General features: G+C 42.3%; 1 protein-coding gene across 1 annotated transcript in view; it reads right to left on the bottom strand.

Annotated features, from left to right (window-relative positions):
* The window catches only part of LOC126253653 (mediator of RNA polymerase II transcription subunit 1-like), a 186253-nt gene that overhangs the window by 137754 nt on the left and 22858 nt on the right, over nt 1-25641 (bottom strand). Inside the window, exons 3-4 of the mRNA XM_049955167.1 lie at nt 23139-23272; nt 1901-2036 (exon numbers count right to left, since the gene is read on the bottom strand). Coding sequence (XP_049811124.1) covers nt 1901-2036; nt 23139-23272 — 270 coding nt within the window. The remainder of the gene's footprint in view (nt 1-1900; nt 2037-23138; nt 23273-25641) is intronic.

Genomic DNA, 25641 nt, shown 5'->3' with positions numbered 1-25641 from the left:
ATCATTTCCCCTCAATCACAGTGTAGAAATTCACATAATTAGTGCAATATTTCAACCTTTTTTTCCATTCAATTATTAGTTTGTCCTACAGAAGTTGTTTGAAAGATTATGGTCGTGACATAAATACATTAATTATAAGTTGACTGCTGTGTTCTGATGGTATATTCTGTACAAATTACAACTGATATGTTATATACGTTTTCCCTGTCAAGAGCAGTGTATATTGTCTGAATTTTTTGAAAACTTAAACTATTTTTAAGTCCGTCACTTGAGTTTATTAGAGAGCATACCTACTACAAAACAGAACTTCCAAGCAGTTTCATGCAGTCGGTAGATTTTATCTCGGGTTTATCTGTTGTCGCAATAGAAATCACTTTGTAGGAAGTTCACCAATTCAGTTCTTAAAAATAATCATTGTAGTGTAGTAGAGCCATGAATTTAAAGAAATCAAAACATTCAGCTGAAAATTATTCTGAAAAACACTGCACCAGTCACAACGCAGCCCACTGTTGACGTTATTTCCTAACACAGGATGAGTTGTTGCTGTTTATGATGAGATGACAACTGCCCTTACTGCTGTCAAGTAATTCGGAATTGCTACAAATGTCTGCATTGGGAGAGCTACCTTGAGTCATGTACTAGAGATATCGATGGTACCTCATGTTCTATTCTCTCCAATGCATACTGTCTCCTCTATAGGAAGTACAGGGCCTGTCACCACTCATCAACTTGACTGTGACTGGCGAATTAGTGGTAGGTCTAGGAAGCCTCTACAGGTGACGCAAGAGGCTAGATGCAGGGCCCAAGGCGTGCTTAGGGTGACACACCCTCACCCTAAGTAACACATTTGATATTTCGTCTTTCAATGAAACTGAAACTGAGCCTTTTAAACTCACTTCATCTGTTAAGAAACATGCTGTACCACGTCAGAGAGAAAGCAAACATAAAATGGGCACAAATCTGTCAACTGTCAGCAATTCAGAAGTATCTGGAATACTGGTAACCATTAGGAAAATGGCAGCAAGGGATAGGAAGGAGCACTCACTCACATGGGAAGGTCACCGGAGATGGGATTGACTTTTTGAAACCATCTATACAGCAGTGCAAGGTAGGGTCTCAGGTATCACACGCTACAGCCATTCATGAAAGTGAGTCCTCATTCACAAGTAATCACAGAAATAGAATTTCACGTGATGATTTTTTTTTTTAAATTTTTACTCCTCTGCTGCATCATTTTCATCATCACACTAACATTTTTATTTGCTCTTATTTTTTCTTCCTGTCATTCTCTATTCATTTGGAATCCTTGTGCATATGATTTTAATTTTTAAATCATAATATTTAAATGTATTTTCATGCCAATCCATTGATTAAAAAAATGAAAAACGAAATCATCTATTTCTGTGCAATGGTGTAAAAAATGTATGTTTTGTTACAAGATGTACTTTTTTATGTTAATTCTCACAGAAACATTAAAACCTGAATTCTTGTTGCACTATGGATAAAACAACACAGATGAAGATTTAAACGAAAGAATGAAATTCTTTAGTAATTTCTTTCTGCTCCACCCACTCTTCTCACATTTCTCCCCAGCATTTCTGTATGACTCCATGCATGTTTTATGGAGTTTGTAAATGTCATTCACTTTAATAAAAGCACAAGAAATATTCCACATAAAACTTAGTAGTTAACTTTAATGTGTTCTAGCCAATATTGGCTGCTTTATCACTGTTCTCATAACCCTCTGTGTATTGCAAAATATTCATTCTCCATTACTTAAAAATACAGCATAACTCAGAATGCTATATTAATAATCACAATGCAGTAAAATAAGTAAATAAAAATGTCTACAGTAGATGGGAACTCTAAAAGAACTTAATAAAACATCAGTGATTCTCACCTGCTGTTCAACTTTGCCCTCATGGTGAATTTTTACATCTTTTACACTTCCTGTGGGTTCCAGCACAACTTCCAAGTAGAACATGTCTGAGGAAATGAACCAGTCAAAACCAGTTGGCCCCGCTACAAACTTCAGCCTACATGAAAAAAAGAATGAGTTAATTCTAATATGAACAAAGACTAATTTAAATAATATTCAACAAGCACATGCCAATATCTCGCAGAAGTGTGGTTGACTGAAATTGTACAAGATTTATAAAAAGAATGCACAAGACAGAGAGAACTATTGCATTTATTTTGGTTTTGTCAATTTTTAAAAGCATTATAATACATATAGTCTATTTTGGAGGTTGGTTAATTGTTTCTGGTATCAAGCACACCACTGCACATGTGTGTGTGTGTGCGCGCGCACACACACACACACACACACACACACACACACACACAAGCAGGATAACAAAGTTTGTATGTGGTTGTTGGTTGAGGTCAACACATTTATAAAGGTAGGAAAATTAATATGTGAAACTGCAATTTGTGAAACAGTGCTCATCAAGAAATGGTATCTCTCGATATCAATGGGCAATCCACTATTCCCATAATAAAAAGAGAAGAGTAAATGAGAAACAATGCAGGAAAAGAACTCCATAAAAAATGAACTGTCACAATCTAAGAAAATCTTAAGTGTTTTAACAGCTACATAAGTATGATAATCAGATGTAAAACATAATGGTGGAAGCTAGAATAGTTAACAGAGGAAAAGAAGGAAAAATTGATGTGACTTTTTAATTGGGTCAACAGCAATGATTCTAATCAACCTGAATCAAAGAACTCCTTTTGTACACACAAAATACGCACTACAGCAGCCATCACCCGAGGACCCTACTTTGGATTAAAATGGGGCCAATCCTTCAAAGTTTCGCAGGTCACAGGCTGTCAATCAGAATTCTGGGGCGAGGTGGCGGCCGTCGCATCAGACTAGGGAGAGGGATCCACCTTTGCCAACAAAGCAATTGCGACAACAGTAGAATGCAAACACCATAGCAGTAGAATGCAAACACCATAGCACTCTGGCTCCACCTCATAAACAAGGAAAGAAGCCTCGGCCCTCCGACCAGCTTTCATTTCCATCGTGCTAGGACTATGTTTTCGAACACATGTCCAAGAAAACTGCCCCGACAGGTGGGGCACAGTGCAAAGCATGGCGGAAGGAAGGGCATCTTGCATATGTCTGCCATACTCTGGGCAACAAACATTCACCTCTGCAGGAACTAATGGACATTAATATGATTTCATCAGCTTCTCATACTGTATCGGTGTCACCTAAGAAACTGTTCATCATGCTCACTTCGCGCAATAAACAAGTTCAGCTACAGGTTGGTACCGAGGCCTCTGCACCTGTTTTAAAGACTCAAACATATCTCCAGCTTGGAGTGCCGCCCCTTCGATACACATCTCGCCGCTTCATGCTATGTACTGTCCTGCCACATTAATGTGACCGCCTGTCAAAAGCTTGAAAAACAATCTGTCAAAAACATGAAAAACCAACTTTTGAAGTGTGGACGTGCTGAAAGAGAGTCAGTGAGGTTGTGAAGGGTACTGACAGGAATGTGGCGTATACTGACATTTTCTCTAGCGGTCTGGGAAAAACGAAGAACTCGAAGGCACACATGACATTAGAGAACCCAAAGTACCCTCACTTCTTCCATGCATGACCCCATATCAGCAGGTGAATGGGCAAAACCTTTGGTTATTGTGAAAAAACTTTCAGGGAAATTCTGTCTGTGTGGATACTTCAAAGTGATACCCAGTTCTCAGTCAGAGATCAATTAGTATCCCACATGAGCTTTTCTCTGCACTCACAGCAAGTCACCCTCTCCTGAGCTCGCTTACAAATACTCCTAGGTGAGGAATCATTGTAAGCCTCGGTAGTCAACGCATTGTACAGATGATATCATTTCAAGTGCTTAGTTATCAGGGCAGCCAGTGGCCCAGCAATCTTTCAAAGGTTCCTCAGGCAACTGCTGCAGCATTTTTCAGGCTGCATAAATTATCTAGATGACACTGTGGTTAAAAGGGCCACAATGGAAGAACACTTAGGAAACTTGTGATGGCTGTTCCACACCCATCAGTCCACAGGCCTCAAATGCAATCCTGAAAAATCTCTCTCTCTTTCAACTGCCGGTGGAACACCTAGCGCACATCATCTCTTGTGAAGGTATTAAGCCCACACAGAAGCTGGTACAAGCCATCACCACACTTCCTCGCGCCACAAATTTAAAGCCGCTCCAATCCTTCTTGGGAAAAGTAACATATGACAGTCAACACCGTGATTGTCTTTGTGCTGAAGAAACTTCATTTATTCTTATATGGAACAAAGTTTTACCTCATTACAGATAATAAGCCACTGATCTCCATCTTTGGCCCTGCAGCAAAATTACATAAGAACTGCCCAACAAGTCTAGCATTGTGCACTCTTTCTCAGCAGGTATAATTAAAAAATTCACTTTCGCACTACAATTCAATATTCCAACATGGATGCTCTGTCCTGTCTCCTGATGGCCCCAAATGAGAGTTCAATCAAACCAAGATCTTCTGCTCCCATTTGGATGAATAGGCTCACAGGGTGGTGGGTGCTTTTCCCCTCGCAGGGGCTGCGCGGCCGCATCCATGGCCAAGGACACCATCTTAAAACAGGTATGGCCGTACATATAAAAAAGGCTGGCTGGACTACATTCGCAGTCGGGACTCCAATCCATTGCAACAGTACTAACAACCTCTGCCACTGCCTAATCCTGGCAGATGAAGTTATCTTGCCAATCAGAGGTAGTCCCAGCAGAACCTCTGCAACTGACAATCTTACAACTCTTGCACCAAGGCCACTGGGACATCTTGTGAATTAAACTGCTCGCACAGCGTCATGTGTATTGCCTGGACATAGACCAGAAGGTTGAACATCTTGTCTGCAACTGTTATCAGTGTGAAAAACAGAAAGCAGCTCCCCCAACCCTGGCTGATGCCCTCATGCTGGTGGGGTCAGGTTCGCGTCGAATTCGGCCCCTTCCAGGATGCTACCTGGCCAATTATCCTCGATGCGTACTCCAACTTCCTGTACGTAGTCAACCGTAGGTCCACAAATGCAGAGAATATTGTCGCAGTGCTCAACACAGTTCTCACTACTGAAAGACTTTCTCTCATGCTGGAGTCGGGCAAAGGATCACAATTTCGCTTCCAAGTTTTCGAAGAGTTCGGCCACAGAGATGGCAGTCAAGACCTTCTGTCTCCACCTTTTCACCCTAATCACTTGGTTAGGGTGAAAGACTACTGACAACTTTTAAAATAAAGATTAAAAAATACATGACCGATGCTCCTACGAATACAACATTTACCATTTTTTTAAGTTCCTACAGATCGACATCAAGAGGGGAGAGGAGTCCAACGAAACTCTTCCACGGCTATTAGCCATGCAAGCTCCTCTGTCTCATGCTGCCAACACGTGTGGCGCCATCCACAGCACAGTCTCCATGCTTCCAGCCAGGCACCCACAGGTGGTCCTGGGGCTTCAGACACCAGGATTCCGACAGTTGTCCAGCAGCAGTGGCTACACCGCATGTTCTCTTTGGCCGTGGAGGACCTTGCGGTGACATGCCATCAAAACCAGCTTTACTTATGGTGGGAGACCCAGCTTCCACCATCTCTGAGCCCTTTGGTTAACACACATCCAAGGTGCCGCCACCTTTCATTTCTCCTACGCCAGCCCTTTTGCTACCTCCTCCTCTGTTTAAAGGCCACCTGAGATGGCCAGATATCAGAAGAACATCAGGCTGTAGCATTTGTCCCAACGGCACTGCAGCCTTCCACCCTTGCCAGGTCCCAACACGGAAATGCAGTGGCCTCCGCTAACAATGTCAGAGCCACCAAGACTCCGAGAGTGGGGCCAGGTGGGGATCTCCAACCCGTATGCTCCCGTACATGTCAACCAGCAGCTAGTAAAACCAGAAGGGCTGTCCGACACCTGACTACATCGGCCTGGTTCGCAGTGCTCCCCTGGTGCCAGGCCAGGCAGAGGTCAACTCACTGAAATGCAGCTTGCGGGTTCTTCGTGGAAGAAAGGGACGTGGTAACCCACTGGGCTACCACCTAGAAGTCGGGCAGCAGCCGACATTCTAACATTGGCTACCGACACACGGTTGGCACATATGATGCGACGGTCACTCCGTCCCCACTACTGCAAAACATGGCCACCAGGAGGAGACATCGTGGCTGAGCGACAGCACGACGGCTGCGCGGGCACCTCCAAGCACCACCTGTGGCACGCCATCCAAGTATGCCACCTGCTGATCACCCTGTCTGCTCTCACCCATAATGCTATCTACTGTGCTAGCTAGAGTTGTACTGTACCTGTCTTGGCATGTGGCTATTATATACACTGTATCCATTGTGAATTATTGTCCTGTGATATCTCTTAAATATTCTTGTTCTCGAGGTGTCGTATCGTATTTTTATGTCAAGAATTACAATAATATAGAACTAAAGAATGGCAGGTGAGTGATATGACAGACCAGCTCAATCAGTTTGGGAAAGTTGAGGGAGCATATGAATGAGTGCATGGATCATTTGGAGAAGAGTGTGGAATAAGTATTTAAAAAGGAATGGGTGCTTGATTATAGATTACAAGCTGTGGAGGACAAAACAGTTTACCAGATACAAGACACAACATAAAATATTCAGTCTGCTCAAGAAGGGCTGCAAAACAATAGCACAACAGCTATGATTGTAAGAATAAAATAACTAGGAAAGTGTATTACAATGATGATGGTATATCAGTTCTCAGTGACACAGTGTGACCCCAGCTGGATCAGGTAGAGAATCAGACGAAGACAATGGCTTGTGGGAAATGTTGCACTGAAAGAAATTGGCATCAATGAAGTTAAAGTGTTGACGGATGAGCAACTGAGGTCAAACACAGATTATATTAAAATTAAAGTACTGAATGAATCATGGAGTAGAACAGTTTAAAAAAAGTCTACACAAGAATGAAATAATTATTCATATTTATAGTAGGCAGGGGAAGATGCCTGAAAAGAATCTAAACACCTTCTGAGTCACCAGTGACAAATGGTTAATTGGCACAAAGAAGTTTCACTGAAAGTATTTCAATCTGCTTTCATTCCTAAATTTCTTTAAAGGAATGTTACCTGAATTTTGAGACAAAGAATCAGATTTGTGATGAATCATCGAGAAGGTGATCGGAATAGTGGAAAATATTTCACCTAGATAAATTTGAAACTTATGTCTAATTTGGCTGCACATGGGATATAGAGGATCATCAAAATATTGGTTGGAAAGAGCTCATATGTAGCTCAGGTTGTGAAACAACATTTTATGAAGACAACAGAGATGATTGAGTTTGGTCGTGTGTAGCATTCAGCTCATGCACGGTAGTATGGAAAGTGCCCAATGCAACACTATGTCTGCTAATGTGTAGCACAGATTATATTAGTTAAAGTGAAGTGCAATTCACCATCTTGAAGAGAAATACTATGTAAGTGACAAAGTGACACATTTCATTAGTTACAAAGCCAAAAAGTTTTCTATGCCAGGATTTCAGTATATAATAAATAACAATTGCAATTATATGTTCATGAAAGAGAACAGTCAGGTTAAAGCACTCATCAATACACATCGATTGAGCTATCTGCATGTTTGATTACATACATAATTAACCTGTGAGAGGCAATTTTCTCAGTCACTTAACTAACGGACCCGAACAGAAGCACAATCAGCATGGTAGTATGTGTTAGCAAACGTTTACACACTTCACTTACAACATTTAGAATATAAGTTTTATGTGCTTCATTGCCAACTGTAATTAATTATTCAGAATTTTGTATATTTTGGCCTGTAATTTATGTGGTTAGACATACTTTAATTTAAATTAAAGCAGTGAAAACAGCGGTTTCCTGTTTACAGACTACAGTGAAAACAGCTTAACATTTCCTGGAAGACAGTCATGCCATACATGTGTATACAATGATAATTCAAGGAACAACGAGCAAAGACTGAAAACTGATCACTGCAGTTAAAATATGAATTGATTTAAATTAGATATGTTGGAAAACTCCCTAATGTATTACTGAGCTGTAATGCAAGAGTGTAATTTTAATCAGGTTTTTGGCATGCTTCTGATGACACATCAGGTTTCATGATTGGATTTCTGTGTAAAAATATGTAAATAAGACTATTAATTTCTCTCAGACTCGTTAAGTGACATAGGTCCTTGAGATTTCCGACAGTAGGAAGAGGGGGGGGGAGGGGGTAGGGACAGAACTTATAAAAGGTGGCAGTCATTTGCTGATGCTTAAATGACACTTGCCTCTGTTACATTACATGTAAACTGTGCTAAAAGCAATTCCACGAGGACAACTGACGTTCTTCAGAACCTCTGATTTGATCGTTAAGCTAATAACAGGCCATTGGAATCCCCTGGGCTGTGGAAGGTATGAACACCAAACGTCAGTTGAACACTTGGCAGACAATCATACATAAGTGTCAAATTCTCTGCCTGCACAGCAAGTAAAGTTTCATAGACTCCATGCAAAAGCTTTTCCAATGCTTCCATTCTTTGCCGACGCGTACTTCAGAAAAGAAAGGAAAATGCACATAAGCAGGCACACAGCGTGCACACACCCTGCTATCTCCAGTCGCTCTGGTCAGACTGCAACTGTTGAGGCGAACGCAAGCAGTAATCTGGAGTGGGGGAAGAAAGGGGGAGAGAGAGCACGGTACTGGTTGGGAGGGGGGGGGGGGGGAGATAGCTGTCTGGCAGAGCATGGAAGGACTAGAAGGCAGAAGGACAAGGCTGCCAGGTACAGCATCGGGAGGCTGTAGGAGTGGGGGAGCAGGGAGCAGAAAAGAGGAGAAGCAGAGAGGAGAAAAGACTTGTGGGTGTGTTGGCAGTGAGCAGCACATAGTGAGGGGAGGGGATGTGGGTTGGGAGGAAGTGATATGACAGAGGGAGGGTGTGAGGACAGTAGGTTATCATAGGTTGAGATCTTGATAATTTTGGGAGTGGAGAATTTGTCATAAGGATAACTCCATCTGTGCAGTTCAGAAAAGCTGGTGGTAGAGAGGAGGATGCAGATAGCATGTGTTGTTAAGCAGCCATTGAAATCAAGGTTTTATGTTTGGTTGCATGTTGCGCCTCAGAGTAGCACACTTTGCTCTTGGCCACAGTTCAGTGGTGGACATTCATTGTGGGTTGTTAGTTGTATCAATATAAAAACCTGTGACATGGTTGCAGCAGAGCTCGTGTATGATATGGTTGCTTTCACAGGTGGCCTGGCATCTGATGGCATAGGATAAGCCTGTGACAAGACTGGGACAGGAAGTGCTGGGTGGTTGGATTGGACAGGTCTTCCACTTGATTCTTCCGTAGGATATGGTCCCTCTGTCAAGGGGCTGGTTTTTGGAGTGGCATACGAGTGGACTAGGATGTTATGGAGATCGAGTGGGCAATGGGACACCACTTTAAGAGAGATGGACTCGATCTTGGATACAGTGCCCTCATTTCAGAGCATGATGATAGGTAGAGCAGTGATAAAGGATGTGGTTCAGTTGCAGCAGTCCAGAGTGGTACTGAGTGACAAAGGGAGTGCTCCATTGTAGTTGGTTCTTGAGGGGTGGTTGGAGAATTGGGGCTGTCTGCCAATATGGCACAGGAAATCTGTTTGTAGATCAGATCTGGGGGATAGCACCTATCTGTGGAGGCCTTTGCATACTGGGAAACAGAGTTCTTGTCACTGCAGAAACACAATCCCAGAGGCCAGGCTGCATAAAATGGGTTTTCTGGTGTGGGAGAGATGGCAGCAGTCGAAATGCAGGTAGTGTTGGTGGTTGGCAGGTACAATGTGGACAGACGTGTGGATACAGGAGTGCGCTATGGAAGCCCCAAACCCACCCCCCAATGACTTACCTGTAAAAATTCCTTTCACTGGATCTCAACCCTTCTTTTACAATGACCTTTACCTTTTCAGATTTTAACAGTCACTATTCCTTACACACCTGGTGCTGCAAAAACATGGTTCCATGGCACAGGCATCCCAGAACCTCTTTTGCTCCCTCCACAAGATACCACTACTGTACAATCCCTACTATATACATCACATCTCTGAAAATGAATCCCTTGCTCTCCAGCATCTGGAAGTGCAATCCCGTCACCACCGCTGTAAGTTATCCAACCTGCCGACATCCTGCTGCTGCCTTGGGGGCACTACTATCCAATCCCTATCCTACCCACAGTGTTCCTAATCATCAACACCTCATAAAACCCAGACCCTGCCTAGCTGATCTTTTCATTTTGACACACCTCTCAAAACTCCTTATCAAAACCACAGTAAATCCAGAGTTGAAACAATCCCAAAAACATTAGTGTTGCAACAAAATCTTCAGCCCTACAGCTACAGAAAAAATAAGGTTAATCAAATCGAAATGTTTCCAAGGTACACATCACATTACAGTAGAATGCACAATCTGAACAAGTCCTACATAGCCTCCGTTCACTAGATTGCTGGAATGTATTGTTTGTACTGTAAAGATCTTCAAAATACAGATGAAGTCCCAGTGAAACAACATGTGTATGAAACCATTTTCAACACTAAATATAATATTGGTTTTAAATTGCTGTCGAGTGATACATGTCATATTTGTGATTCTGCTAAGGCGTGTTGTTGTTGTTGTTGTTGTGGTTGTGGTCTTCAGTACTGAGACTGGTTTGATGCAGCTCTCCATGCTACCCTATCCTGTGCAAGCTTCTTCATCTCCCAGTACCTACTGCAACCTACATCCTTCTGAATCTGCTTAGTGTATTCATCTCTTGGTCTCCCTCTACGATTTTTACCCTCCACGCTGCCCTCCAATGCTAAATTTGTGATCCCTTGATGCCTCAAAACATGTCCTACCAACCAATCCCTTCTTCTCGTCAAGTTGTGCCACAAACTCCTCTTCTCCCCAATTCTATTCAATACCTCCTCATTAGTTATGTGATCTACCCATCTAATCTTCAGCATTCTTCTGTAGAACCACATTTTGAAAGCTTCTATTCTCTTCCTGTCTAAACTATTTATCGTCCATGTTTCACTTCCATACATGGCTAAACTCCGTACAAATACTTTCAGAAACGATTTCCTGACACTTACATCTATACTCGATGTTAACAAATTTCTCTTCTTCAGAAACGCTTTCCTTGCCATTGCCAGTCTACATTTTATATCCTCTCTACTTCGACCATCATCAGTTATTTTGCTCCCCAAATAGCAAAACTCCTTTACTACTTTAAGTGTCTCATTTCCTAATCTAATTCCCTCAGCATCACCCGACTTAATTCGACTACATTCCATGATCCTCGTTTTGCTTTTGTTGATGTTCATCTTATGTCCTCCTTTCAAGACAATGTCCATTCTGTTCAACTGCTCTTCCAAGTCCTTTGCTGTCTCTGACAGAATTACAATTTCATCGGCGAACCTGAAAGTTTTTATTTCTTCTCCATGGATTTTAATACCTACTCCGAATTTTTCTTTTGTTTCCTTTACTGCTTGCAATATACAGATTGAATAACATCGAGGAGAGGCTACAACCCTGTCTCACTCCCTTCCCAACCACTGCTTCCCTTTCATGCCCCTCGAATATTAAAACTGCCATCTGGTTTCTGTACAAATTGTAAATAGGCTTTCGCTCCCTGTATTTTACCCCTGCCACCTTTAGAATTTGGAAGAGAGTTTTCCAGTCAACATTGTCAAAAGCTTTCTCTAAGTCTACAAATGCTAGAAACGTAGGTTTGCCTTTCCTTAATCTTTCTTCTAAGATAAGTCGTAAGGTCAGTATTGCCTCACGTGTTCCAATATTTCTATGGAATCCAAACTGATCTTCCCCGAGGTCAGCTTCTACCAGTTTTTCCATTCGTCTGTAAAGAATTCGTGTTAGTATTTTGCAGCTGTTACTTATTAAAATGATAGTTTGGTAATTTTCACACCTTTCAACACCTGCTTTCTTTGGGATTGGAATTATTATATTCTTCTTGAAGTCTGAGGGTATTTCACCTGTCTCATACATCTTGCTCACCAGATGGTAGAGTTTTGTCAGGACTGGCCCTCCCAAGGCCGTCAGTAGTTCCAATGGAATGTTGTCTACTCCGGGGGCCTTGTTTCGACTCAGGTCTTTCAGTGCTCTGTCAAACTCTTAACGCAGTATCGTATCTCCCATTTCATCTTGATCTACATCCTCTTCCATTTCTATAATATTGTCCTCAAGTACATCGCCCTTGTATAGACTCTCTATATACTCCTTCCATCTTTCTGCTTTGCCTTCTTTGGTTAGAACTGGGTTTCCATCTGAGCTCTTGATATTCATACAAGTGGTTCTCTTTTCTCCAAAGGTCTCTTTAATTTTCCTGTAGGCTGTATCTATCTTACCCCTAGTGAGATAAGCCTCTACATCCTTACATTTGTCCTCTAGCCATCCCTGCTTAGCCATTTTGCACTTCCTGTCGATCTCATTTTTGAGACGTTTGTATTCCTTTTTGCCTGCTTCATTTACTGCATTTTTATATTTTCTCCTTTCATCAATTAAATTCAATATCTCTCCTGTTACCCAAGGATTTCTACTAGCCCTCGTCTTTTTACCTACATGATCCTCTGCTGCCTTCACTACTTCATCCCTCAGAGCTACCCATTCTTCTTCTACTGTACTTCTTTCCCCCACTACTGTCAATTGTTCCCTTATACTCTCCCTGAAACTCTGTACAACCTCTGGTTTAGTCAGCTTATCCAGGTCCCATCTCCTTAAATTCCCACCTTTTTGCAGTTTCTTCAATTTTAATCTGCAGTTCATAACCAGTAGATTGCGGTCAGAGTCCACATCTGCCCCTGGAAAACTCTTACAATTTAAAACCTGGTTCCTAAATCTCTGTCTTACCATTATATAATCTATCTGATACCTTTTAGTATCTCCAGGGTTGTTCCATGTATACAACCTTCTTTTATGATTCTTGAACCAAGTGTTAGCTATGATTAAGTTATGCTCTGTGCAAAATTCTACCAGACGGCTTGCTCTTTCATATCTTAGCCCCAATCCCTATTCACTTACTATGTTTCCATCTCTCCCTTTTCCTACTCTCGAATTCCAGTCACCCATGACTATTAAATTTTCATCTCCCTTCACTACCTGAATAATTTCTTTATCTCATCATACGTTTCATCAATTTCTTCATCATCTGCAGAGCTAGTTGGCATATAAACTTGTACTACTGTAGTAGGCGTGGGCTTCGTGTCTATCTTGGCCACAATAATGCGTTCACTATGTTGTTAGTAGTAGCTTACCGCACGCCTATTTTTTTATTCATTATTATACCTACTCGTGCATTACCTCTATTCGATTTTGTATTTATAACCCTGTATTCACCCGACCAAAAGTCTTGTTCCTCCTGCCACCGAACTTCACTAATTCCCACTATAACTAACTTTAACCTATCCATTTCCCTTTTCAAATTTTCTAACCTACCTGCCCAATTAAGGGATCTGACATTCCACGCTCCGATCCGTAGAACGCCGGTTTTCTTTCTCCTGATAACAACGTCCTCTTGAGTAGTCCCCGCCCGGAGATCCGAATGGGGGACTATTTTACCTCCGGAATATTTTACCCAAGAGGACGCCATCATCATTTAACCATACGGTAAAGCTGCATGCCCTCAGGAAAAATTACGGCTGTAGTTTCCCCTTGCTTTCAGCCGTTCGCAGTACCAGCACAGCAAGGCCGTTTTGGTTATTGTTACAAAGCCAGATCAGCCAATCATCCAGACTGTTGCCCCTGCAACTACTGAAAAGGCTGCTGCCCCTCTTCAGGAACCATACTTTTGTCTGGCCTCTCAACAGATACCCCTCCGTTGTGGTTGCACCTACGGTACAGCCATCTGTATCGCTGAGGCACGCAAGCCTCCCCACCAACGGCAAGGTCCATGGTCCATGGGGGAGGCATGTAATAACACCAAATCCACAGACATCAAACTACACCTTGAGAAAGCTCAAGCTGCATATAGTGCTCTGAAAAGTGACTCAAATGAGTAAAAGCAGGATGGTGGTGATGCACTCGTTTAGTGCATTGACTTACAACAAAGCATTGCCAACACCATATACACTCCTGGAAATGGAAAAAAGAACACATTGACACCAGTGTGTCAGACCCACCATACTTGCTCCGGAAACTGCGAGAGGGCTGTACAAGCAATGATCACACGCATGGCACAGCGGACACACCAGGAACCGCGGTGTTGGCCGTCGAATGGCGCTAGCTGCGCAGCATTTGTGCACCGCCGCCGTCAGTGTCAGCCAGTTTGCCGTGGCATACGGAGCTCCATCGCAGTCTTTAACACTGGTAGCATGCCGCGACAGCGTGGACGTGAACCGTATGTGCAGTTGACGGACTTTGAGCGAGGGCGTATAGTGGGCATGCGGGAGGCCGGGTGGACGTACCGCCGAATTGCTCAACACGTGGGGCGTGAGGTCTTCACAGTACATCGATGTTGTCGCCAGTGGTCGGCGGAAGGTGCACGTGCCCGTCGACCTGGGACCGGACCGCAGCGACGCACGGATGCACGCCAAGACCGTAGGATCCTACGCAGTGCCGTAGGGGACCGCACCGCCACTTCCCAGCAAATTAGGGACACTGTTGCTCCTGGGGTATTGGCGAGGACCATTCGCAACCGTCTCCATGAAGCTGGGCTACGGTCCCGCACACCGTTAGGCCGTCTTCCGCTCACGCTCCAACATCGTGCAGCCCGCCTCCAGTGGTGTCGCGACAGGCGTGAATGGAGTGACGAATGGAGACGTGTCATCTTCAGCGATGAGAGTCGCTTCTGCCTTGGTGCCAATGATGGTCGTATGCGTGTTTGGCGCCGTGCAGGTGAGCGCCACAATCAGGACTGCATACGACCGAGGCACACAGGGCCAACACCCGGCATCATGGTGTGGGGAGCGATCTCCTACACTGGCCGTACACCACTGGCGATCATCGAGGGGACACTGAATAGTGCACGGTACATCCAAACCGTCATCGAACCCATCGTTCTACCATTCCTAGACCGGCAAGGGAACTTGCTGTTCCAACAGGACAATGCACGTCCGCATGTATCCCGTGCCACCCAACGTGCTCTAGAAGGTGTAAGTCAACTACCCTGGCCAGCAAGATCTCCGGATCTGTCCCACATTGAGCATGTTTGGGACTGGATGAAGCGTCGTCTCACGCGGTCTGCACGTCCAGCACGAACGCTGGTCCAACTGAGGCGCCAGGTGGAAATGGCATGGCAAGCCGTTCCACAGGACTACATCCAGCATCTCTACGATCGTCTCCATGGGAGAATAGCAGCCTGCATTGCTGCGAAAGGTGGATATACACTGTACTAGTGCCGACATTGTGCATGCTCTGTTGCCCGTGTCTATGTGCCTGTGGTTCTGTCAGTGTGATCATATGATGTATCTGACCCCAGGAATGTGTCAATAAAGTTTCACCTTCCTGGGACAATGAATTCACGGTGTTCTTATTTCAATTTCCAGGAGTGTATTTCGACTGCAAAAACCATATATTTTGACCGAAGCAGTTTTTTATAAGAAACAACTCTGGACATATAATTTCTGTGTTCACCATTGTAGTGATGAGAAGGCAGTGATGCGTGTCTGGTCCGAGATTGTTGCATCTAGAGGGGCCGATGAAGTTGCTAGCTGCGTTTTAAAGGCTTTAGACATGGTGAAGGAAGAACGTCATCAAAGGCCCATCATTTATTGATTCGTGCGTTGGACAAAATAAAAACCATATTATCCTAGCTCTGTGGTTGTACCTCCTGAATAAAAAAATATTTTTATGTTGATGGGCACAAACTTCTCCTCCCTGATCATACGTTCCTGCAATGTGATAGGGATTTTGGAGTTATTGAGAAGCTGAAAAGAAAGACACAGGCTGTGTACACTCCAGCAAAATGGCTTGAAAGGCAAGCAAAAGAACCCTTTCATTGTGGCTGAAATGAAGAAAGATGACTTCGTGTCTTTGTCATCTATAATGAACAGTACGTCAAACGTAACATTACATCCAAAACGCAATAGTGTTTAGATTAGTGAGTGGTGAACATTCTGTATACGAGATATATCCACAAAGTAAATTCCGTTTGGTTATATAAAACAAATATGTACAGATACAGAAAAAAAATTTATTGTACAAAAATCTACAACTGTTAAACTACTTTCCTACATAGCTTCCAAAATTTTGTAGGCACTTGTCACAGCGTGGCACAAGTTTTTGTATGTCTTCTTCATAGAAGGTTGCTGCCTGTGTATTCAACCATGTGGTAACATGTTCTTTCAGCTCGATATCATCACTGAAGTGTTGACCACGAAGGACAGATTTGAGGTGTAAGAAGAGACGAAAGTCGCTAGGAGCAAGGTCCGGGCTGTACGGAGGATGATCAAACGCGTCCCAGTGAAATTCCCGTAAGAGTTGTTTGGTCACATTCACCGTGTTCTTCATCATGCACTTTATCAAGTCCTTCACTGAATAGTCTGACCCATCTTCTAACCATTGAATCACTCATAGCATTTTGCAGTACACCTTGCAGATTTGCTGACTAATTTCCTTTGGTTTAACTTTCTTTTCATTTAGAAAACAAATCACAGATCTGATCTCACAGGTGGTAGCATTTTCAACTATGGCTGACATTTTAAACAAGCACTACAAAGAACACATCGGCAGAAGCGATCTGAAAATCTTGAGTCAGAGTAACTGCCGCGCATATTCGGAACTGTGATCGTAGCGCTGCCACGGACAGAAATAGAAACGGAACTTACTTTGCAGATGACCCTCGTATATAAAATATTCACATAATCGAACTGAGAAACCTGTGCGAGTTAGTTTACATAAGTGTCATAGATGATTTACAAAGCCTGCGACTGCCAGTTAGTTCCTAAGTATCCAAATGTACATCAAATTAAGGCAGCAAAGTTCAAGGACCTTTATAGCTTACTGCAATTTGTGCCTCCAATATATTCAAGTTTTTATCAGTCATTGATAAGTGATGGTAGTGACGATACAATGGTACAGGAAAACATGTACGAGGAGTTTGACTATTAATGACGTGCTATGTAATGTGTCTACATGTCAAGGATTTCATTTTCTGTACTTTAAATTGTAATACAGTGGCCTAATATTTAATAGTATTTGCAAAACACCATCTAGTTGCTGTAACAACAGTTTGTATCACAGCAAGAGTTCACATTACTATACACAATCATATTTCCTTAATTCCCATTTTTTGACAACATACTCTGGTGGCATGTGCCCCTTTTTCCACTGGGCCCCTCATTTATCAGTTTAGTACTTCTCAATGTTCTTCCAGGACACAACAGCCACATGTCCAATTTGAAATGGGAACCCAATTGCATAACCAGCAGGTGCTCAGCCATAGCTGATGACTGTTGTATACAGTGTTGAAGAGAGACTACGCAATATGACTCTACAGGCTATGGCAATGAATATATCTTACCTTCATAAAAACTTGGTGTTCAGCTTAATATTGCACAAGATAACAGTAAGGAACTTCCTGGCAGATTAAAACTGTGTGCCCGACCGAGACTCGAACTCGGGACCTTTGCCTTTCCCATCTGAGCTACCGAAGCACGACTCACGCCCGGTACTCACAGCTTTACTTCTGACAGTATCTCGTCTCCTACCTTCCAAACTTTACAGAAGGCAAAGGTCCCGAGTTCGAGTCTCGGTCGGGCACACAGTTTTAATCTGCCAGGAAGTTTCATATCAGCGCACACTCCGCTGCAGAGTGAAAATCTCATTCTGGATAACAGTAAGGGTTGAGTTCTGGTTGAGAACACTTAATTTATATTTGCCTACAAGATCCTTATGGGAGGAGAAAAGAGCTCTTATAACAAAAAGTGTTGATGTATATGATTACAACTATTTCTTAAAACTGAACTGAAGAAGTGTCTTGTTTGAGACTGACACAGGAAGGCTAGAAAGATGATACTGTCTAGCGTAAATGACTGGACTAACTAATTATTTAATAGCAAATTACTAAGACATTAGCTTGAGAAAGTGGGCGCATGCGCACGCTCACACACACACACACACACACACACACACACAAACTCCATACATCATGGTTGAGCCAGCCTCACTGTAACACACTGAAATCTGCTCCTAATTTAGGGAGGGCCCCTCATAATACACAAAATTTTAAAACTGGCACCATATTCAACTAAACACAGATTATGCCTCTTGTCTAATATAGTGAGAAGGAAGGAAAAATAGGTTAAACATCCTGTTGATGAGGAGGTCACTGATGATGTAGCACATGCTTGGTTTCGAGTAAAAGATTCATTCTACACTGTAATAAGAATGGTACCTACTACCTTCAGTAAAAGAACACATCTGAAGAGAAAACTCAATGCACTCTTCATTTAAAGCTAGTGGCTCCCATGGCATTCAAATATCACATATCAGAAGTTAGTGAAGTTACTGCCAGAAGACACTCTGACTGCCTGCAAAACAATACATAAATCCACCACACCTAACAGAAATTACAGAGCTATTTGCTTGACACCTTTTATTCCACAGCTGAATTTTTAGTTTCATATTATATTTCACTTCAGATGCAAGTGAGTACAATACAGGCCTATCAGAAACTCTATTTTGAAGCCCTATATTTCCAAAATATCACTAAACTTGATTATTTTCATTCTTACATTACAAATATGACTGATAAATGAATAGAATTATAAACTCATTAAGTTTTTACTCCATATGTTCAATGAGCACCCCTTGTCAAAAATGTCCACCAAGTGGTAATCAAGTTCATTCTATATCTTATGTACCAACGTACATGTACGTCAATGGTCATTACAGCAGCATTGACGTTTTCTCTGAGTTCTTCCAGTGTGCTTTGCAGTGGAATTTCATAAACACAGTCCTTAATGTAACCCCAAAGAAAAATTCAAAAGTTGTATGGCAAGGGGCTGGAGGGGGCAGGGGGGGAGCAAAAGGGAACAGGGCTACATTATCTTCACCACTATGCCCAATCCAGCAATACACAAGTTTGTCATTTGCGTAGTAAAAATTATCAATGCTCCAATAAGACTATCCCACCTTGTTGGGATATGAAATTCTTGGAATCAGCAGTCAGTTGTGGAGACTACAACAACTGTAACATCTCAAGGTAGGAGGTACATATTACAGCCTTCTCATAGAAGAAAAACAGATCACACAGCTTCATATGCGACACTGTACGTAAAGCATTTACCTTGGGAAAATCTCGTTTGTATGCCGCAATTTCACGAGGACTTTAAGTGCTCTATGCTCTCACACTGTGACAATTGGCCTTTCCACATAAATGGAAGGTTGCTTTATTGTTGACTATCAGCCTCAAGTGCTTCCTGCAAATGTGATGCGAAGTTGAATGCATCGGCCATAATCTTCCAGTTCTAACTGTTCCACGAGTGCAGACAGTACTGTTTGGCATGTAACCTCCATCAAAAAATCTTCCACAAAGATGGTATTCCACATTCATGGCTTACATAGGACCATTGATTTTTATAGACTGCATATGAAACTTTCCATCACCCTTTCCATGGTTGCATCTGGAACACTTGGTCAACCAGTACTTTTCTGTTTGCAGCGACAACTACTGTCTCTAATTTTTGATACTAATGCACAATGCTCTGTTTACATGGCAGTTCTTTTCCATGATTCCTTGAAGGCATGCTATACTGCTGTAACTGAAAAACCTCTTGCGTATTCCAAAACATGAAAATTCTTTTCTTGCTTTGTCACTATTTTGTCGAGGCACTGTACTTGTAAGCCAATTGGTAAGCATAATGAAAACTCAGTGAGTTAGCGGTTCTAGTGCTGTGTCATTCATATCTGTACATTAATACTTCGAAAAATATATAAATTTGAAAATGAATGGATCATTTATAGTAGCCCTGTACATTAATACCTAAGCTTCAATTAAGAATAAGTTCCTTTTGTAACATCATTACTTTCATAAAGTGTTACAATACATATTTTGCCTCACATGTACAAAAAAATCTATTTTCAGTAATAATGATGGAATTGGTTCACATGTAAATGGCATACTGGGTAGTTGACAGCACTGTTGGTTACAAGGAAACAGGAAATAAATTCCAGCTTAGTGATTTCCATATTGAAGTCCATTTATTTTCACAATGCTAATAAAATCAGAGAGGATTATTGCCTTAAAAATAAGCTACAAAGTGGTTTTAGTGCTGTTCAGTACAAATGGTATGACCCTTTGATTCTTGGGAAGAGTAGTTTATGATTATCAAAGCTTTGAAGAACAAGAAGCGATATTTTTAAGAAACTGTACTGGGGAAAATGGAATTACAGCACTTATTTGGAAAACAAACATACCATTTTGCAGCAACTGTTTAATCATACATGTGTAAACATTTAGAAACAGTATTATAAAATGGTGTAACTAGGCTGTATACTACTGACAGTAATCTCACCATAATTTTACTTTAAATTTATTGAAGAATGTTACAGCAGGAATTATGACAAATACTGGCTGCTTTGAAAAGTTTTGCATTAAGGGTGATGCAGCTCCTGTTTGTTATGCATATATTTATTGATCTCACAACTATAAACATCATTCTGTGTGTTGTCATTCACAAAAAAAGGAAAGGACAAATATTAAAAAGCTAAGCAGCAGTATTTGAGAGGCACACACACACAAAAGAGAATGAAAACTTTGCCACCCATCAGAATACATCCTTCAATGGTCTGGAGTGTGCACACAGACGCACACGCACATGCACACACTCTGTTTTCACTCTCACTTCCTGGGTCTCTATGTGACAGTTTTCGCTGTGTAATGCAATATGTTAGCAGGAGGGTAGGCTGCTACTCTCTCTCTCTCTCTCTCTCTCTCTCTCTCTCCCCCCCCCCCTCTCTCTCTCTCTCTCTCTCACACACACACACACACACACACACACACACACACAAAGTCACCAAGTCGGTATCCACCTGTGCTGTGTATGCCTCATACACTATGTGACCAAAAGTATACAACACCCCCAAAAACATATGTTTTTCATATTAGGTGCATTGTGCTGCCACCTACTGGCAGGTTCTCCATATAGTGACCTCAGTAGCCATTAGACATTGTGAGAGAGCAGAATGGGGCACTCCGCAGAACTCACGGACTTCGGACGTGATCAGGTGATTGGGTGTCACTTGTGTCATACATCTATCTGTACACTAGATTTCCACACTCCTAAACAACTCCAGGTCCACTGTTTCTGATGTGATAGTGAAGTGGAAACATGAAGGGACACGTACAGCACAAAAGCATATAGGCTGACCTCATCTGTTGACTGACAGAGACCGCCTACAGTTGAAGAGGGTCTTAATGTGTAATAGGCAGACATCGATCCGGACCATCACACAGGAATTCCAAACTGCATCTGGATCCACTGCAAGTACTATAACAGCTAGGCGGGAGGTGAGAAAACTTGGATTTCATGGTCGAGTGGCTGTTCATAAGCCACACATCACGCCATAAATGCCAAACGACATCTTGCTTGGTGTAAGGAGCATAAACATTGGATGACTGAACAGGGGAAAATCTTGTGTGGAGTAACGAATCACAGTACACAATGTGTCAATCCAATGGCAGGGTGTGGGTATGATGAATTCCCGATGAACGTCACTTGCCAGCGTGTGTAGTGCCAACAGTAAAATTCGGAGGCGGTGGTGTTATGGTGTGGTCGTGTTTTTTTATGGAAGGGGCTTGCACCCCTTGTTGTTTTGCAAGGCACTATTACAGCACAGACCTACATTGATGTTTTAAGCACCTTCTTGCTTGCCACTGTTGAAGAGCAATTACGGGATGACGATTGCATCTTTCAATGCGATCAAGCACCTGTTCATAATGCATGGCCTGTGGCAGAGTTGTTACACAACAATAACATCACTGTAATGGACTGGCCTGCACAGAGCCCTGACCCGAATCCTACATAACACCTCTGGGATGTTTTGAAACGCCGACTTCGTGCCAGGCCTCACCAACCAATATCGATACCTCTCCTGCAGCACTCCGTGAAGAATGGGCTGCCATTCCCCAAGAAAATTTCCAACTGACTGAACATATGCCTGTGACAGTGTAAGCTGTCATCAAGGCTGAATTCCAGCATGACCGAGGGAGGGTGCCACAAACTTTTAAGTCATTTTCAACCAGGTGTCCAGATATTTTTGATGACATAGTGTACCACTGACCATGTCTTCTCTTTTGTTGGTTACTGAGTACTGAAACTTCACCAACAGACTACTTGTATACACAGTACTAAATATGACAACTTTCTTCTTTTGTAAGCCACACTCATGAAGAACATCACTATACACCCAGAAAACGCTTCCAACAATTCTCTGTCCCTTGAAAAGTATATTTCAACAATATTTACAACAAACCAAGTTACAGATCATAGCAGCCCTACCCTCGAACCTCTTTTTGTCCCGTGACTTTCTTATGCATTGTTACGGGTATCTTCTTCCATGAAGGGCAGTGTAACTCCAAGGTACAGATCTGCCGTATGGAGAAAACATTAAAAACAGCAAGTGTAGCCAAGCGCAAGCTGCCACCAGTGTCGCCCCGTATAGTAGCAACACCGTCTGCCTTAACAGTCAAACAACATGCATGTGCAGAAAAACCCCATGCTAAATATGCATGTCCCACTTCCCAAACTGCATTACTTATTTAATGTATCACTCATCAGTCCTAAATATACTGTGCAACACACTACTTCAACCAAGTGACTCTAGCAAAGTTTTAGTTCTATTTTAAGTGTGCCTTTCGGTGACTTAATGCCTCTGATGTTCAGTGAGTGGTCTCCTTTACTCCTAAATATTTGAATCCTATCAGATATTCCATACTTATTAATAGTGTCCCACAGGTGTTTAATCATCACAGAGAAGAATAAGTGCAGGAAGTTCATATTCACAAATAAAGTAAACTTAGAAACATCCTCCTATCGCAAACGGATATGTTTTATATCAAAGACTATAGTACTACTCAACATTTATACTCAACACATATAATGTACAAGATGTGCACATTACTCTATTCAAACTTCATGGAATGGTCGAACAATACTCAGGGCTCAAGCTGCAATACATACCCCAACTGTCGTGAGACACTCTCTAGACGTTCCACCATGCCTTGAAGCGAAGTCACCTTAATGGAGTGTTGCAGTGTATCCAAGCATTTCTGCAATTGGCTCCGTTCCACACTGTCTATTGCATATCTTTTTTCCTAGAACCAAGTTACACACCATAACGATGCAGCAACATAAAAGAGGATAAACTCACACAGTTTATATATAATTGAATCCAAGGAATACAATGTAAAGAATGTACCAAATAGAAGTAATAACTTCAACCTCATTGACTTTCCTGCTATAGAAGCAGTCGTAGTTTGTGTTAGTGCACCATTCCCCATGTTCTTCTTCATCATCATAATTATAATAAATATAATCAACATACCTCAAAATTCAAATTCAGCAACATAGCCACTACCAAAATGGCACAGTTGTCATAAGCATCTTGTAAAATGTTTTATTATATACTTAAGCTTCAGGTCACTCAAATGGTATCATTACCAATTTTGGCTTATTAACAAGTCATGATAAGATGCAGCTATAAGCAGTACAAATGATCGCTGCCTGTTGATGCAATCCGCTACAGTAGCAGTGCAGTCTGATACTAACAGATCACTCCTACATGTGGACATCAACCATCCTGCTCCCAGTTGCATCTGATGATGACGTGTTAGTAAGTCAAAATCCATCCGAATATCAAACTAGATCATTACTACCAGATCACGTCTGCAGGGGGGTGACGACTTGGTAACGAGCCAAAACCGGCAATGATATCCTTTGAGTTTTCTGAAACTGAAATATTTAATAAAATCTGACTTCTATTGTTAATTTTCCAATGAGAATTAAATAAGGAAGCAGTACACTAACACACAACATATTTGTAAGTCACCATTAATCGAGGATATAATTATTTATCCAGTAGTGAGTGGCCTCTCTGACCATTAGATACAACTAGGTACAGTAAGTAAGTAACTTACCTCATCACAATGAAGTGGTATCACAGAGAACAGTTAAAGAAACTAATGCAAAGACAACAGAAAGTTTCAAGGCAAACCATATACGAAGCTGACTGGATGGATGTGTATAATTTTGATAGATGTCAGTTTTAAATTTAATATAAAATCAAAGAATGGAAAATCCAGGATGGAATAATGACAATGTTGTGACAACAATCATTGCTACTTACCATATTGTGGAAATGGTTAGTAGCATACAGACATGACATAAAGACTGCTAAACAATAAGCTTTTGGCAAAAGATCTTCTGAATTAGACCACACACACACACACACACACACACACACACACACACACACAGACCAGACTGCAAGCAACAGTGCTTGACAGGACAAGCAAACTGGTCAGTGGGGTTACAGAGGAGGCTGGGTTGGAGAGGGGAATGGATAGACAGTGAGGTGGGGAAGGTAAAGTACTGCTTGTGGGAGCATAAAGGGACGAGGTGAAGAGAGGGTAGGGGCCGCTACGTGCAGTCGGGAGGTTAGGTGGAGGGCAGTGGGGCAGCAGAAGAGAAGAGAAGAGAAGAGAAGAGAAGAGAAGAGAAGAGAAGAGAAGAGAAGACTGTGGGTGCATTGGAGAAATAGAAGGCTGTGTAGTGCTAAAGTGGCAACAGGGAAGGGGATTGGTGGGTGAAGGACACTGATTAACAAAGGCTGAGGGCAAAATATTACAAGAATGTAAGATATATTTCAGGAAGAGTTCACAACAGCGTAATTCAGAAAAGCTTGTGTTTGTAGGAAGGATCCAGATGACACAGGCTATGAAGCAGTCATTGAAATGAAGAACGTTCTGTTGCACAGCATGCTCAGCAACTGGGTGGTCCAGCTGTTTCTTGGTCAAAGTTTTTTGATGGCCATTCATGTGGACAGACAGCTTGTTAGATGTCGTGTCCATATAGAATGCACGACAATGGCTGCAGTTCAGCTTGCAGATTACATGACTGGTTTCACAGGTAGTCCTGCCTTTGTTGGGACAGGTGATGCTTGAGACCTGACTGGAATACGTGGTGGTGGAAGGATGTATGGGACAGGTCCTGCATTTAAGTCTATTACAGGGATATGAGGCATGAGGAAAGGGGTTGGGAGCAGAGACTGAGTAGAGATGGACAAGGATATTCTCTAGGATCGGTGGGTGGCATAATACCACAGTTGGAGGGGCAGGAAGGATAGTGGGTAGAATGCTCTTCATTCCAGAGAGGTTGTCGAAACCCTGGCAGAGAATGTGCATCAGTTGTTCCAGTCCTGGGTGGTAATGAGTCAAAATGGGGATGCTCCTCTGTGACCTGACAGTGGGACATTGGGAGGTGGTGGGTGACCCGGAGGGATTAGACACAGGAAATTGTTTCTGTGCAAGATTGGGAGGGGTAATTATGGTCTGTGAAGACCTCAGTGAGACTCTTGGTATATTTAGTGAGGGACTGCTCATCACTATGAAAGCAAAAGTCCCGGGTGACTAGGCTGTATTGAATGGACTTCTTGGTATGCACTAGGTGGCAGGTCTGAAAGTTA

Source organism: Schistocerca nitens, chromosome 4 (assembly GCF_023898315.1).
Source record: "Schistocerca nitens isolate TAMUIC-IGC-003100 chromosome 4, iqSchNite1.1, whole genome shotgun sequence".
NCBI classification, from domain to species: domain Eukaryota; kingdom Metazoa; phylum Arthropoda; class Insecta; order Orthoptera; family Acrididae; genus Schistocerca; species Schistocerca nitens.
Note: the sequence above shows the minus strand (reverse complement) of the source record. Positions and strands in the feature narration are given on the sequence as shown.